Source organism: Oncorhynchus mykiss, chromosome 3, assembly GCF_013265735.2.
Source record: "Oncorhynchus mykiss isolate Arlee chromosome 3, USDA_OmykA_1.1, whole genome shotgun sequence".
Classification (NCBI taxonomy): domain Eukaryota; kingdom Metazoa; phylum Chordata; class Actinopteri; order Salmoniformes; family Salmonidae; genus Oncorhynchus; species Oncorhynchus mykiss.
Genome location: NC_048567.1, coordinates 3,150,358 through 3,163,671, shown reverse-complemented (window position 1 = coordinate 3,163,671; position 13,314 = coordinate 3,150,358). Strand labels below are relative to the sequence as shown.

General features: G+C 43.5%; 1 protein-coding gene across 1 annotated transcript; it reads left to right on the top strand.

Annotated features, from left to right (window-relative positions):
- Window positions 1-748: 748 nt before the first annotated feature.
- LOC110506836 (basic helix-loop-helix transcription factor scleraxis) lies at window positions 749-11,663 on the top strand. Its single transcript, XM_021586699.2, has 2 exons — window positions 749-1,684; window positions 10,324-11,663. Exons 1-2 carry the CDS (start codon window positions 1,100-1,102, stop codon window positions 10,360-10,362), a joined length of 624 nt encoding a protein of 207 aa, XP_021442374.2. The 5' UTR covers window positions 749-1,099; the 3' UTR covers window positions 10,363-11,663.
- Window positions 11,664-13,314: the final 1,651 nt, after the last annotated feature.

Genomic DNA, 13,314 nt, shown 5'->3' with positions numbered 1-13,314 from the left:
TTTTCCGCTGTCAATTTCACAGAATAAATATTATGAATAAATAAGAAAGATGAAGGTTGACTGAAACATTGTGTAACTTGACAAATTATACATTTGTGATATTACCTTTCAACAGCCGTCTCGTGTTGCCCTAACCTCACGTTAGTGCCACGCTAGTCAAATCAGTCAAGGCAGTGCTTTCTCATACCGTAGAACGCTGAGATTAAGACAATAGTCCAGAACTGTGTTGTTGTGCTATTTGAGAACGAGAGGTGTGAAACAGTTGACATGAAATCAATAGGCTTCTGTGTAGATGGTGAAGTGGAGAAGGAGAGGAGAGGAGAGGAGAGAGAGAGAGAGAGAGAGAGAGAAGAGAGGAGAGGAGAGGAGAGAGAGAGAGAGAGAGAGAGAGAGAGAGCATAAAGTAGTGGACCTTACCATCCGGCGTTCAGTGACTGTCTATCACATGTATTTGTTTTCATCATCATACAGACCACGTTTCTTTTCATCTTCCCAGCCCCAGTCCAACCCCAGCCCCAGTCCAACCCCAACCCCAGTCCAACCCCTGTCCAGCCCGGACACTGAGAGAGTCTAACTCTATCTCTGAGATTTCTATAGAGCAGAGGGGGGAGTAGAGCAGAGCAGAGCAGCAGGCCCTCCCACCGCCTACATAGAGCAGAGGGGGGAGTAGAGTAGAGCGGAGCAGCAGGCCCTCCCACCGCCTATAAAGGACAGCCATACGGAGACACTCAGACAGAAATCACACGTGTATCTGTGTAGAGGCAGAGGGAGGCTAACAGCACACTGAGGGGAACCCAGAGGAAACAGACGCTCACAATATAGCCAGCCAGGAGTGAAGGAGGGGTCCACCTTGAGAGAGAGAGAGAGAGAGGTGAGACAGAGAAAGAGAGAGGAAGAGAGAGAGAGAGAGAGAGAGAGGTGGAGAGAAGCAGAGAAAGAGCGAGAGATATCAAATAGTGATTTAATCTGAGTGTCTTGATCTCTTTTGTCCTCATGTCCAAGGATTAAGTAGAGGATCTACAATACTGGGGGGATCTGGTCTTTCTACAGGTCTCTATATGAGAGAGGAGTCTCCCACCTGTCTTGTAGATCTGGACTGATGTCTTTTACGATGGTGCGTACGGCTCCCCCAAGCCGCTTCCTCTTCTCCGACATCAGCATGATGTCAGAGGACGAGGAGGAGAACGGCGGCAGCGAGAGCTCGGGCTCCGACTCCCAGAAGTCCTCCTTCCGTCTCAACGGCGGCTCCAACGGGTTTCAGATCAAGGTGGGAAGCAGGAAGAGGAAGTTCTGCGGAGTTGCTGGGAGGCTGGCGGGGCCCCCGATGGTGGTAGGGGCCCCGGTGGTGGAGGTGCGGCAGCGGAACGTGGCAAACGCTCGAGAGAGGGACCGCACCAACAGCGTGAACACGGCCTTCACTGCCCTGAGGACCCTCATCCCCACCGAGCCAGCTGACAGGAAGCTGTCCAAGATCGAGACTCTGCGGCTGGCGTCCAGCTACATCTCCCACCTGGGTAATGTGCTGCTGGTGGGCGAGGCGTGTGGGGATGGGCAGCCGTGCCACACCTCCACACCCCCATTCCACCACCACACCCTCCACAGTCTCAGCCCCTCGCCCGGCCAGGGCTCAGAGAACCAGCCCAAACACATCTGTACTTTCTGCCTCAGCAAGCAGAGGAAAATGGTGAGTGCCACTGGAGGGGCAGAGCTACTGTATGACTGACAGGAGAGTGGTATGGTGTGGATGTCAAGCGTCTTATTGGTTGAAATCCTCCCAGAGATAAATAACTTAACTAGGCCGTTCATGGAGTCCCTTTAAGTGGCCTTTCAACTTCCAAACAAACTATTTTAGAGCTAGTTCTGGGTTCTTATTTCAGGTCAATCTGTCATTGAGAAAATGAGAATTTCATAACTGTGGGCTGCGTCTTGTGGCCGAACTCCTCATGGCTAAAGGCTGGGTTTTGGCCCCACGTTATTTGGATAGTCCCCTATAGATAGTCTATATCAGTTCAAACTGTCACCAAACTATCATTAGTTTGATCATAAGAATATGTTGAATAAATTAGGTAGGTTATGGAAAAAAGTTAGGGAAACACTTGGATATATTCACCCTCTTCAATGCTGCCTTCTCGTTCAAATCAGTGTCATACTATAATACTGTAGTTATTAATAAGGAGCCAATTTCATCCTAACCTGACCGTAGCACATCTAAGCTAATTTATGTGGGAATGGTTGACATGTGGCAGCCTCCCCGCAGTGTGAAATCTACACCTCTGTTCCCTACCACTGGTGGAGTCGATGGGATCAGTCAGAGCAGAAACATTGAAGTACAACCTCAACTCTCATTACATTAGACCTGCATAATATATCCCATTTAGGAGGCGCTTTTTCCCCAAAGTGACCTACAGTAGTGCGTACATACATGTTGTTATGGGTGGGTCCAGCAGGACTCAAACCCACGGTCCTGACATTACAAGCACCATGCTCTACCAACTGAGCCACGCAGGACCTGCATCAGCCCCAGGATGAGTGTCCTAGATGAGGACTGATTGTTGACGTCAAGAGAAAACAGTGAGGACTAAGCCGTTGGTTTGAACCTTGTGAACTGGACAAGATCATTACTCCAGGTGGAAAGTGAGCGGTAGAGAATCGTGTATCATCAAAGTATAAATGAGCTAACCCGTAAGAATTCATCCATGCAGTACTCACAAATTTGCCTGACGACTCATCCTGAATTTAGTTACGCTGCTCTGTCGATCACTGCATACGTTCATCTTGGAGAAGAAATTATAGTGAGCCTGGTGTTTGGCCGGAGCAATGTGAATGAGTAGTCGGGCAAGTCACAAATACCCTGGACAAAGTAACTACTACAAGCATACAGTCAGCCAAAATAGTCAAATCTGGAGATAGTATTTCAATTGTCTTGAGGACTGCTGGAGACATGTGAATCTCAGTGCTGGGTGAATGATGTAGATGTGCATCATGCCTTAATCTGAGGCTGTTCTCCTCCTCATTCCTTCTGCTGTTAACCACTTTGTCGTTACAACTCTGAGTCCCTGTCTCAAATGGAACCCTATTCCCAGTGGTGAAAAACGTACCCACTTGTGATACTTGAGTAAAGGTATAGGTACCTTAATAGAAAGTCACCCAGTAAAATACCACCTGAGTAAAAGTCTAAAAGTATTTGGTTCTAAATATACTTAAGTATCAAAAGAAAATGTAGAAGTAGAAATTATTTCAAATTTCTTATTTTAAGCATAACAGACGGCACCATTTTCTTGTTTTTAAAATGTATGGATAGCCAGGGGCACACTCCAACACTCAGACATAATTTACAAAAGATGCATTTGTGTTGAGTGAGTCTGTCAGATCAGAGGCAGTAGGGATGACCAGGGATGTTCTCTTGATAAGTGCGTGAATTAGACCATGTTCCTGTCCTGCTAAGCATTCAAAATGTAACGAGTACTTTTGGGTGTCAGGTAAAATGTACGGAGTAAAAAGTACATTATTTTCTTTAGGAATGTAGTGGAGTAAAAGTAAAGATACTCCCAAAAACTACTTAAGTAGTACTTTAAAGTATTTGCACTTAAGTACTTTACATGACAGCCTATGGTCAACAGTAGTACATAATATAGGGAACAGGGTGCCAGAGTCTATAGTGCTCTGGTCGACAGTAGTGCATTATATAGGGAACAGGGTGCCAGAGTCCATAGTGCTCTGGTCAACAGTAGTGCATTATATAGGGAACAGGGTGCCAGAGTCCATAGTTCTCTGGTCGACAGTAGTGCATTATATAGGGAACTGGGTGCCAGAGTCCATAGTGCTCAGGTCAACAGTAATGCATTATATAGGGAACAGGGTGCCAGAGTCCATAGTGCTCTGGTCAACAGTAGTGCATTATATAGGGAACAGGGTGCCAGAGTCCATAGTGCTCTGGTCAACAGTAATGCATTATATAGGGAACAGGGTGCCAGAGTCCATAGTTCTCTGGTCGACAGTAGTGCATTTTATAGGGAACTGGGTGCCAGAGTCCATAGTGCTCTGGTCAACAGTAGTGCATAATATAGGGAACTGGGTGCCAGAGTCCATAGTGCTCTGGTCAACAGTAATGCATTATATAGGGAACAGGGTGCCAGAGTCCATAGTGCTCTGGTCAACAGTAGTACATTATATAAGGAACAGGGTGCCAGAGTCCATAGTGCTCTGGTCAACAGTAATGCATTATATAGGGAACAGGGTGCCAGAGTCCATAGTTCTCTGGTCAACAGTAATGCATTATATAGGGAACAGGGTGCCAGAGTCCATAGTGCTCTGGTCAACAGTAATGCATTATATAGGGAACAGGGTGCCAGAGTCCATAGTGCTCTGGCAACAGTAATGCATTATATAGGGAACAGGGTGCCAGAGTCCATAGTGCTCTGGTCAACAGTAATGCATTATATAGGGAACAGGGTGCCAGAGTCCATAGTGCTCTGGTCAACAGTAGTATATTATATAGGGAACAGGGTGCCAGAGTCCATAGTTCTCTGGTCAACAGTAATGCATTATATAGGGAACAGGGTGCCAGAGTCCATAGTGCTCTGGTCAACAGTAATGCATTATATAGGGAACAGGGTGCCAGAGTCCATAGTGCTCTGGTCAACAGTAATGCATTATATAGGGAACAGGGTGCCAGAGTCCATAGTGCTCTGGTCAACAGTAATGCATTATATAGGGAACAGGGTGCCAGAGTCCATAGTGCTCAGGTCAACAGTAGTGCATTATATAGGGAACAGGGTGCCAGAGTCCATAGTGCTCTGGTCAACAGTAGTGCATTATATAGGAAACAGGGTGCCAGAGTCCATAGTTCTCTGGTCAACAGTAGTGCATTATATAGGGAACAGGGTGCCAGAGTCCATAGTTCTCTGGTCAACAGTAGTGCATTATATAGGGAACAGGGTGCCAGAGTCCATAGTTCTCTGGTCAACAGTAGTGCATTATATAGGGAACAGGGTGCCAGAGTCCATAGTGCTCAGGTCAACAGTAGTGCATTATATAGGGAACAGGGTGCCAGAGTCCATAGTGCTCTGGTCAACAGTAGTGCATTATATAGGAAACAGGATGCCAGAGTTCATAGTTCTCTGGTCAACAGTAGTGCATTATATAGGAAACAGGGTGCCAGAGTCCATAGTGCTCTGGTCAACAGTAGTGCATTATATAGGAAACAGGGTGCCAGAGTCCATAGTTCTCTGGTCAACAGTAGTGCATTATATAGGGAACAGGGTGCCAGAGTCCATAGTGCTCTGGTCAACAGTAGTGCATTATATAGGGAACAGGGTGCCAGAGTCCATAGTGCTCTGGTCAACAGTAGTGCATTATATAGGAAACAGGGTGCCAGAGTCCATAGTTCTCTGGTCAACAGTAGTGCATTATATAGGAAACAGGGTGCCAGAGTCCATAGTGCTCTGGTCAACAGTAGTGCATTATATAGGAAACAGGGTGCCAGAGTCCATAGTGCTCTGGTCAACAGTAGTGCATTATATAGGGAACAGGGTGCCAGAGTCCATAGTGCTCTGGTCAACAGTAGTGCATTATATAGGAAACAGGGTGCCAGAGTCCATAGTTCTCTGGTCAACAGTAGTGCATTATATAGGAAACAGGGTGCCATTTGACAGAAACTGTAGGCATGATGTTTTTGTTGTCCCATGCACAGCATAAAGATATTAATTCATCGTTGAACCCAATGGTAGGGATTGTGATAGTATCATTCAACAATAACTAGAATGTATGAATGTATAGAATATATGCATTAGATTTGCAACAGAAGGAATATATCATGTTTGACTAAGGCAGCTAAACATCAGAAAGAGGATGACAATGTGAAAATACTCTTCACTATCAGGAAGGAATCATATTTATCCAATGCATGAAGAAATATTTCAGATTTATAATGCTGTGAATGGTTTTAATTCAAAGTTCAGCGACTATAAAAGTTTTACAACAGTATAATTGGTCATTGGATTTGGACTTTTGGAAACATAGACATATGAAAACAGATTCTGACCATATATCCCAATAATGAATCCAGAATAAATGTATCCTGGAAGTACTTGGACATTGTTAGAATCCTACAGAATAAACCAGCTAATGAGATAATTGCCCTTTAAATGATTGATCCAGTGCTGAACCCTGTATTCATTCTGCTGCTGGTATTTGAACCAGATTGAGCTAGCTCTCTTAGCTCTTTGATGTGCTGCTTAAAGTAAAACTGGTCTCCATAACAGCTCTCACTCCTTTCTCCCATTAAGGCTGTCCCAAATGGCACCCCATTTCCTTTAAAGTGCTTTACTTTGTACCAGGACTCATAGGGCTCTGGTCAAAAGTAGTGCACTATATAGGGAATAGGGTGCCATTTGGGACAGCCTTTCTCCCAGAAAAACACCCTTCAGCAGCCACTCGTTTCTTTGTTTCTAAAGAAGAAGAATATAATGAAATGAAGCACATGTGAACTATTCAGGATATAATACGAGTGCAGTTTTGTCTTTTCAACACCTTTCCAGACCTGCAGAGTGGACTAATGAGCTACTGTAGACTGTAGAGAGAGAACACTGTATAAAGTAAAACATCATTGTCTCTTCAAGGTTTTCACAAGTGTTGTTACCCTCAACTGAGGCAGAAAATGTATGAAAATAAAGTCATACATGCTTAAGCTACAGCTATGACTTACTGTGTAGGAGACTACATGCCTCAGCCATATCATGCCTATCGAGTGTACTTTATCAGACTTCATACTATACTCTCTATTCCATTTAGACAGAGCGTGGCCAGCATTTATGAGTACTGTATGTTCTAGCTCTAGATTTATAGAATTATTAAGTGGAAAAACCCAGTAAATCTATAGTCTCCATATCAAGGTTAGAATGCCAGGGATCTTGTCTTCATGGGATCTAGTGATGATGCTTGGCAGTGAACACTCCCATTACAAACCAGGCTTCCCCTTAGGGTCCAAACATTACAGCAACATTGGTCCAGCCCAGTACCTTTAGTTAAATGGATACTGGATATTGAGTATTATACCAAATGCAAACTCAGAAGCGCTGGTGACACTTAAAACATAAAAACGTTTATGAGTAAGCCATTATAAATAATTGTACATTTTTACCAATATTGAAATACCTATTTATAAATAGTTGATTAAACTGTTTAATAATCATGCTTATTCATGAAAGTTATGATAAAGTGTTACCAATTGAAAAAAATTGAAGTGAATGTTTTGTGTTCAGAGGAAGCTTGTTGTTGATTGACTGTTGCGTTCCCTCTCTGCTGTGAGCAGTACTAATAGTATGTACTCTAAATGGCACCCTTTTCCCATAGTGCACTACTTCTGACCAGAGCCCTATGGGTCCGTGCACTATAAAGTGAATAGGGTTCCATTTGTGACGCAGCATAGAGTTGAGTGCTGTGCAGTGCTGCTGCTCCTGCGACTGTATTCTACCTCATGCCTTGTATTGTATTCAAATGATCTTCACTGGGTATTTTATCATGGACAGACATATGGAAGTAGTTAAAGACTAATTCAACACGAAACAGGAGTCAGTCCTAAAATGCACATTAAATAAATGAGCGCATTTAAATGAATCGTCATATTAATGTAATTAGATTATCAGCAACAGGATCGTTGTAAAGACAAATTAAATTGAATAGAGATAAAACATGTAGATGTATTTATTTATTTAACTAGGCAAGTCAGTTAAGAACTAATTCTTATTTTCAATGACGGCCTAGGAACAGTGGGTTAACTGCCTGTTCAGGGGCAGAACGACAGCTCAGGGATTCAAACTTGCAACCTTTCGGTTACTAGTCCAACGCTCTAACCACTAGGCTACCCTGCCGCCTCAGTGTCAATGTATGACACTGAGCATGATGAATTTGTTTGAATGTATTTTTCCAACTAGTTTATCATGTTGGAGTAGTGCCGCCCTATTCAGGACAATGTAATCATTTTAACTTTTTATTTATTTCACAGAATAGCCAGGACACAACTATTTCATTAAGTGAAAAAGAAAGCGTGGAAAATCCATGCTTAGTAGATCAATGTTTTAGATAGGCTACTGTTTCAATACAAAAAGGGAAATGTTTATAATTGATAAGCCTCCTTGAAGGGCGTATTTAACTAATGTAGATGAAACCTCCTTAACCTTAATATAACAATAATATTTATTCAACAAATGATGTTCACATCTAAAGAAAACAGAAATAGATTCCAGTAGATGCTCTTATCCAGAGAGACTTACAGTAGTGAGTAATTTAGCAGACTCTCTTATCCAGAGAGACTTGCAGTAGTGAGTCATTTAGCAGACTCTCTTATCCAGAGAGACTTACAGTAGTGAGTCATTTAGCAGACTCTCTTATCCAGAGAGACTTACAGTAGTGAGTTATTTAGCAGACTCTCTTATCCAGAGAGACTTACAGTAGTGAGTCATTTAGCAGACTCTCTTATCCAGAGAGACTTACATTAGTGAGTCATTTAGCAGACTCTCTTATCCAGAGAGACTTACAGTAGTGAGTTATTTAGCAGACTCTCTTATCCAGAGAGACTTACAGTAGTGAGTCATTTAGCAGACTCTCTTATCCAGAGAGACTTACAGTAGTGAGTCATTTAGCAGACTCTCTTATCCAGAGAGACTTACAGTAGTGAGTCATTTAGCAGACACTCTTATCCAGAGAGACTTACATTAGTGAGTCATTTAGCAGACTCTCTTATCCAGAGAGACTTACATTAGTGAGTCATTTAGCAGACACCCTTATCCAGAGAGACTTACAGTAGTGAGTCATTTAGCAGACTCTCTTATCCAGAGAGATGTACAGTAGTGAGTCATTTAGCAGACTCTCTTATCCAGAGAGACTTACAGTAGTGAGTGCTTACATTTTCATTCTGGTCCCCAGTGGGATTTGAACCCACAATCCTGGTGTTGCAAGCACTATGCTCTACCAACTGAGTTACACATGACCACAATACAGAATTGTGTTAGTGTATAAATCACCCCCAGGAACATTTATTCTGAACAAAAATATCAGCGCAACATGTAAAGTGTTGCGCTCTTCATGGACGAATCCCGGTTTCAACTGTACCGGGCAGATGGCAGACAGCCATCATCTCATGTTCCAGCATGATAATGCATGGCCCCATGTCGCAAGGATCTGTACACTATTCCTGGAAGCTGAACATGTCCTAGTTCTTCTATGGCTTGCATACTCACCAGACATGTCACCGATTGAGCATGTTTGGGATACTCTGGATCAATGTGTACTACAGCATGTTCCAGTTCCCACCAATATCCAGCAACTTCACACAGCCATTGAAGAGGAGTTGGAAAACATTCCACAGGCCACAATCAACAGCCTGATCAACTCTATGCGAAGGAGTTGTGTCACATTGCATGAGGCAAATGGTGGTCACACCAGATAGTGACTGGTTTTCTGATCCATGCCCCAACCTTTTTTTAAACAGTATCTGTGATCAACAGATGCATATCTGTATTCCCAGCCATGTGAAATCCCTAGATTATCTCCTAATGAATTTATTTCAATTGACAAATGTCCTTATTTGAACTGTAATCTTTGAAATTGTTGCATGTTGCGTTTATATTTTTGTTCAGTGATTAACATTCTGTCAGCATCCAAAAGATTTCCCCAAAAGCTTCAGTAAGAAAACTGACCAGAGCTTGTTTTGAAATCTGATTAGACTCCATTTGACTCCAGGAGCATTGATCAGGAGCTCCAGCTCCCGCTCCCACTTAGCTCACGTACGGTACGGCCTAGCTCTGACTCAAGAAACAATGCCATTCCAATAACTTACAACCTCCTCACCAAAGCGAATGGACGTAATGCAAGCCAGGTGTGTCACAAAACACAGAGAGGTGAGAAGGGAAAATATGAGGCTCTGCTTTCTGCTCCCTGGGCTGGCTTCCTGGCCAGACAACCTGGACCCCAAGGACATAACCACAGGAGAAAATCAAGGGTGCTCTGTTTTGATAGAACAGACAAATGCTAAACATCCCATTCTGATTCAAACCCTTTATTTTTCACTCTGTTGGCCTAGATTACAATGATGTCATTGTGACTGCAGACTGAAAAATAAGGTGAAATGGAGAGCTGGGCTACATCATTTCATGCATCTAATCTAAGACTGCGTCCCAAACGACACCCTATTCCCTATATAGTGCACTACTTTTGACCAGAGTCCTATGGGCCATAGTCAAAAATAGTGCACTATTAAGGGGATAGGGAGTCATCTTCAGTGGGTGAAAACCAGGAGGTCTGATGATGTTTTCTCTCTTTCAGAACAAAGACAGAGACAGAAAAACAACTGTCAGAAGATAACGCCTGAAGACCAGAAACATCCAGAGGATAAATATCCAACACTCTTGTGAAGGATCAGTTCAATTAGCCTATTCTTCAAATGAAAGTTGTAATTACAGTTGTGTACTTAATAATAATACAATATTTGTATCATGTGTATATATATATATATATATGTATATATTGAAAGCACAATGGTGTATTTAAGACCATGGAGGATTTGATATGTGTGTTAAGGGAGGATGTGGCAGCAAAAAGTCCATGAAACATGGGATGATATATAGACTCATGACCATTTAGTTAATATCTATCCTTAAACTACTGGGCATTATAATGAACAGGCCGAGGAGGACAGCTCTTTCAACGGCTGCAGCCCAAATGGCACTCTATTCCCTATATTGTGCACTACTTGGGCTCTGGACACACAAATGACTCGTTACTGAAACTTCCACGGACTTCAGAGCACCTAAATATGACATAACACCACTCTAGAACCCTCCCTGGACTGTATGCCCTTCACTCTCATCAATACGTGCTGGATGTTCATGTTATTGATGTTCAACATATTGTGCTATTACGCTGATGGATCTGAAGTGTACTGGCTGAATCATGGGAGAAAGGCAATCCTTTAGGAAGAATCAGCAGTAGTTCAGTACCATGCAGACCCTGACATCCCCCACCCTTTCATCAATTACCAATCAGTTGGATTTCTAAAGCTCTTCTCTTTTTTACATCAACAGTTGTTACAGAGTGCTTTTCAGAAGCACAAGCAGAAGCACAGCCCTCAGCCTCAGACAGTGGTGATGGTGACTGGCAGAGCAGAGGAACAGATCCTAGATTACATCTGCAGGTAGAGCTCTGGAAGTCTGCCTGTCCCGTCCCCTGACTGTCCTCTCGTTTACCTTTGGAATTCCATGTGCTCCCTCCGTCTCTCCTCCTCTTCTCCTGCGTTCTTCCTTCTTTTTCCCAGGAGCGCTACTGACTCACAGGCTCTGTTGTGATGGCTTTACAATGTGTGCAGGGTTCACTCAGATTGTCCTCTGTCCTGCATCTTTTCTGCTTCCTTTTCTGTCCGCCATCCGTGACCCCTGTTTGAAGAAGAAGAAGAGGTCCACTTCATTGTGCTATATCCATGGATGTCCAACTGCTCCTTGTCTTGTCCTTTTTGTCCGACCCCTCCAAAGACTTACACACACATACAGTGGTTTGAGAGCTCTGACAGATTTCGGTCCACCTCCTGAAAAATCATCAAGATCTTTTCATAAATAGTTGAACATTTGGAAATCTGGGCCAATGTTGTGTATTGTTTATGTGTTTTTGTATTGTTTATGTATTGTTCGATAAAAATACGTTTTATGCTAATGCTCCTTTTCGTGTTATATCATGTGGTCTTCGGATCACAGTCAGTGCAAATCTTTGAAGTCAAATATCTATTATGTTGCCATAGTAGCTAGGTGGCTAGATTGTCTGAACTGCTTGTGTGGAGCAGCTTCATAGAACGCTCCCACCATTCCCAGACCCCAGACCAAACCTCTCAGATCATCACCAGTGACATCAGCTAAGAAAACACAGTCCATAAGGACATCTGGTTTGGGTTGATGATACTCTCTCTGCCCAATGGAAACCCAGTGACCTGTGGACAGTTTAATCAGACCATATAACCCACATCTTTCCCTTCTCTTTACTTAATCTATCATCCAAAAACAACAAACAGTCATCATCTGTCTGCCCATGGACTAGTGGAAAGAACCTAACTAGACTAGACTAGACCACCGGTGACAAACAGTGTTAATGGGTTATTAGGACCACTGGTGATGCTGCTGGAATGACAAACAGTGTTAATGGGTTATTAGGACCACCGGTGATGCTGCTGGAATGACAGACAGTGTTAATGGGTTATTAGGACCACCGGTGATGCTGCTGGAGTGACAGACAGTGTTAATGGGTTATTAGGACCACTGGTGATGCTGCTGGAATGACAAACAGTGTTAATGGGTTATTAGGACCACTGGTGATGCTGCTGGAGTGACAGACAGTGTTAAGGGGTTACTAGGACCAGCAGTGATGCTGCTGGAATGACAGACAGTGTTAATGGGTTATTAGGACCAGCGATGATGCTGCTGGAGTGACAGACAGTGTTAATGGGTTATTAGGACCACTGGTGATGCTGCTGGAGTGACAAACAGTGTTAATGGGTTATTAGGACCACTGGTGATGCTGCTGGAATGACAAACAGTGTTAATGGGTTATTAGGACCACTGGTGATGCTGCTGGAATGACAAACAGTGTTAAGGGGTTATTAGGACCACTGGTGATGCTGCTGGAGTGACAAACAGTGTTAATGGGTTATTAGGACCACCGGTGATGCTGCTGGAATGACAAACAGTGTTAATGGGTTATTAGGACCACTGGTGATGCTGCTGGAGTGACAGACAGTGTTAAGGGGTTACTAGGACCAGCAGTGATGCTGCTGGAATGACAGACAGTGTTAATGGGTTATTAGGACCAGCGATGATGCTGCTGGAGTGACAGACAGCGTTAATGGTTTATTAGGACCACCGGTGATGCTGCTGGAATGACAGACAGTGTTAATGGGTTATTAGGACCAGCGATGATGCTGCTGGAGTGACAGACAGCGTTAATGGTTTATTAGGACCACCGGTGATGCTGCTGGAGTGACAGACAGTGTTAATGGGTTATTAGGACCACTGGTGATGCTGCTGGAGTGACAGACAGTGTTAAGGGGTTACTAGGACCAGCAGTGATGCTGCTGGAATGACAGACAGTGTTAATGGGTTATTAGGACCAGCGATGATGCTGCTGGAATGACAGACAGCGTTAATGGTTTATTAGGACCACCGGTGATGCTGCTGGAATGACAGACAGTGTTAATGGGTTATTAGGACCACTGGTGATGCTGCTGGAGTGACAGACAGTGTTAAGGGGTTATTAGGACCAGCGATGATGCTGCTG

Excerpts from the sequence above, each read along its gene's own strand:
- LOC110506836 (XM_021586699.2), top strand. The coding sequence starts at position 1,100 with ATGTCTTTTACGATGGTGCGTACGGCTCCCCCAAGCCGCTTCCTCTTC. Across the intron at positions 1,685-10,323 it reads TCAGCAAGCAGAGGAAAATG|AACAAAGACAGAGACAGAAA; the intron begins GTGAGTGCCACT and ends TCTCTCTTTCAG.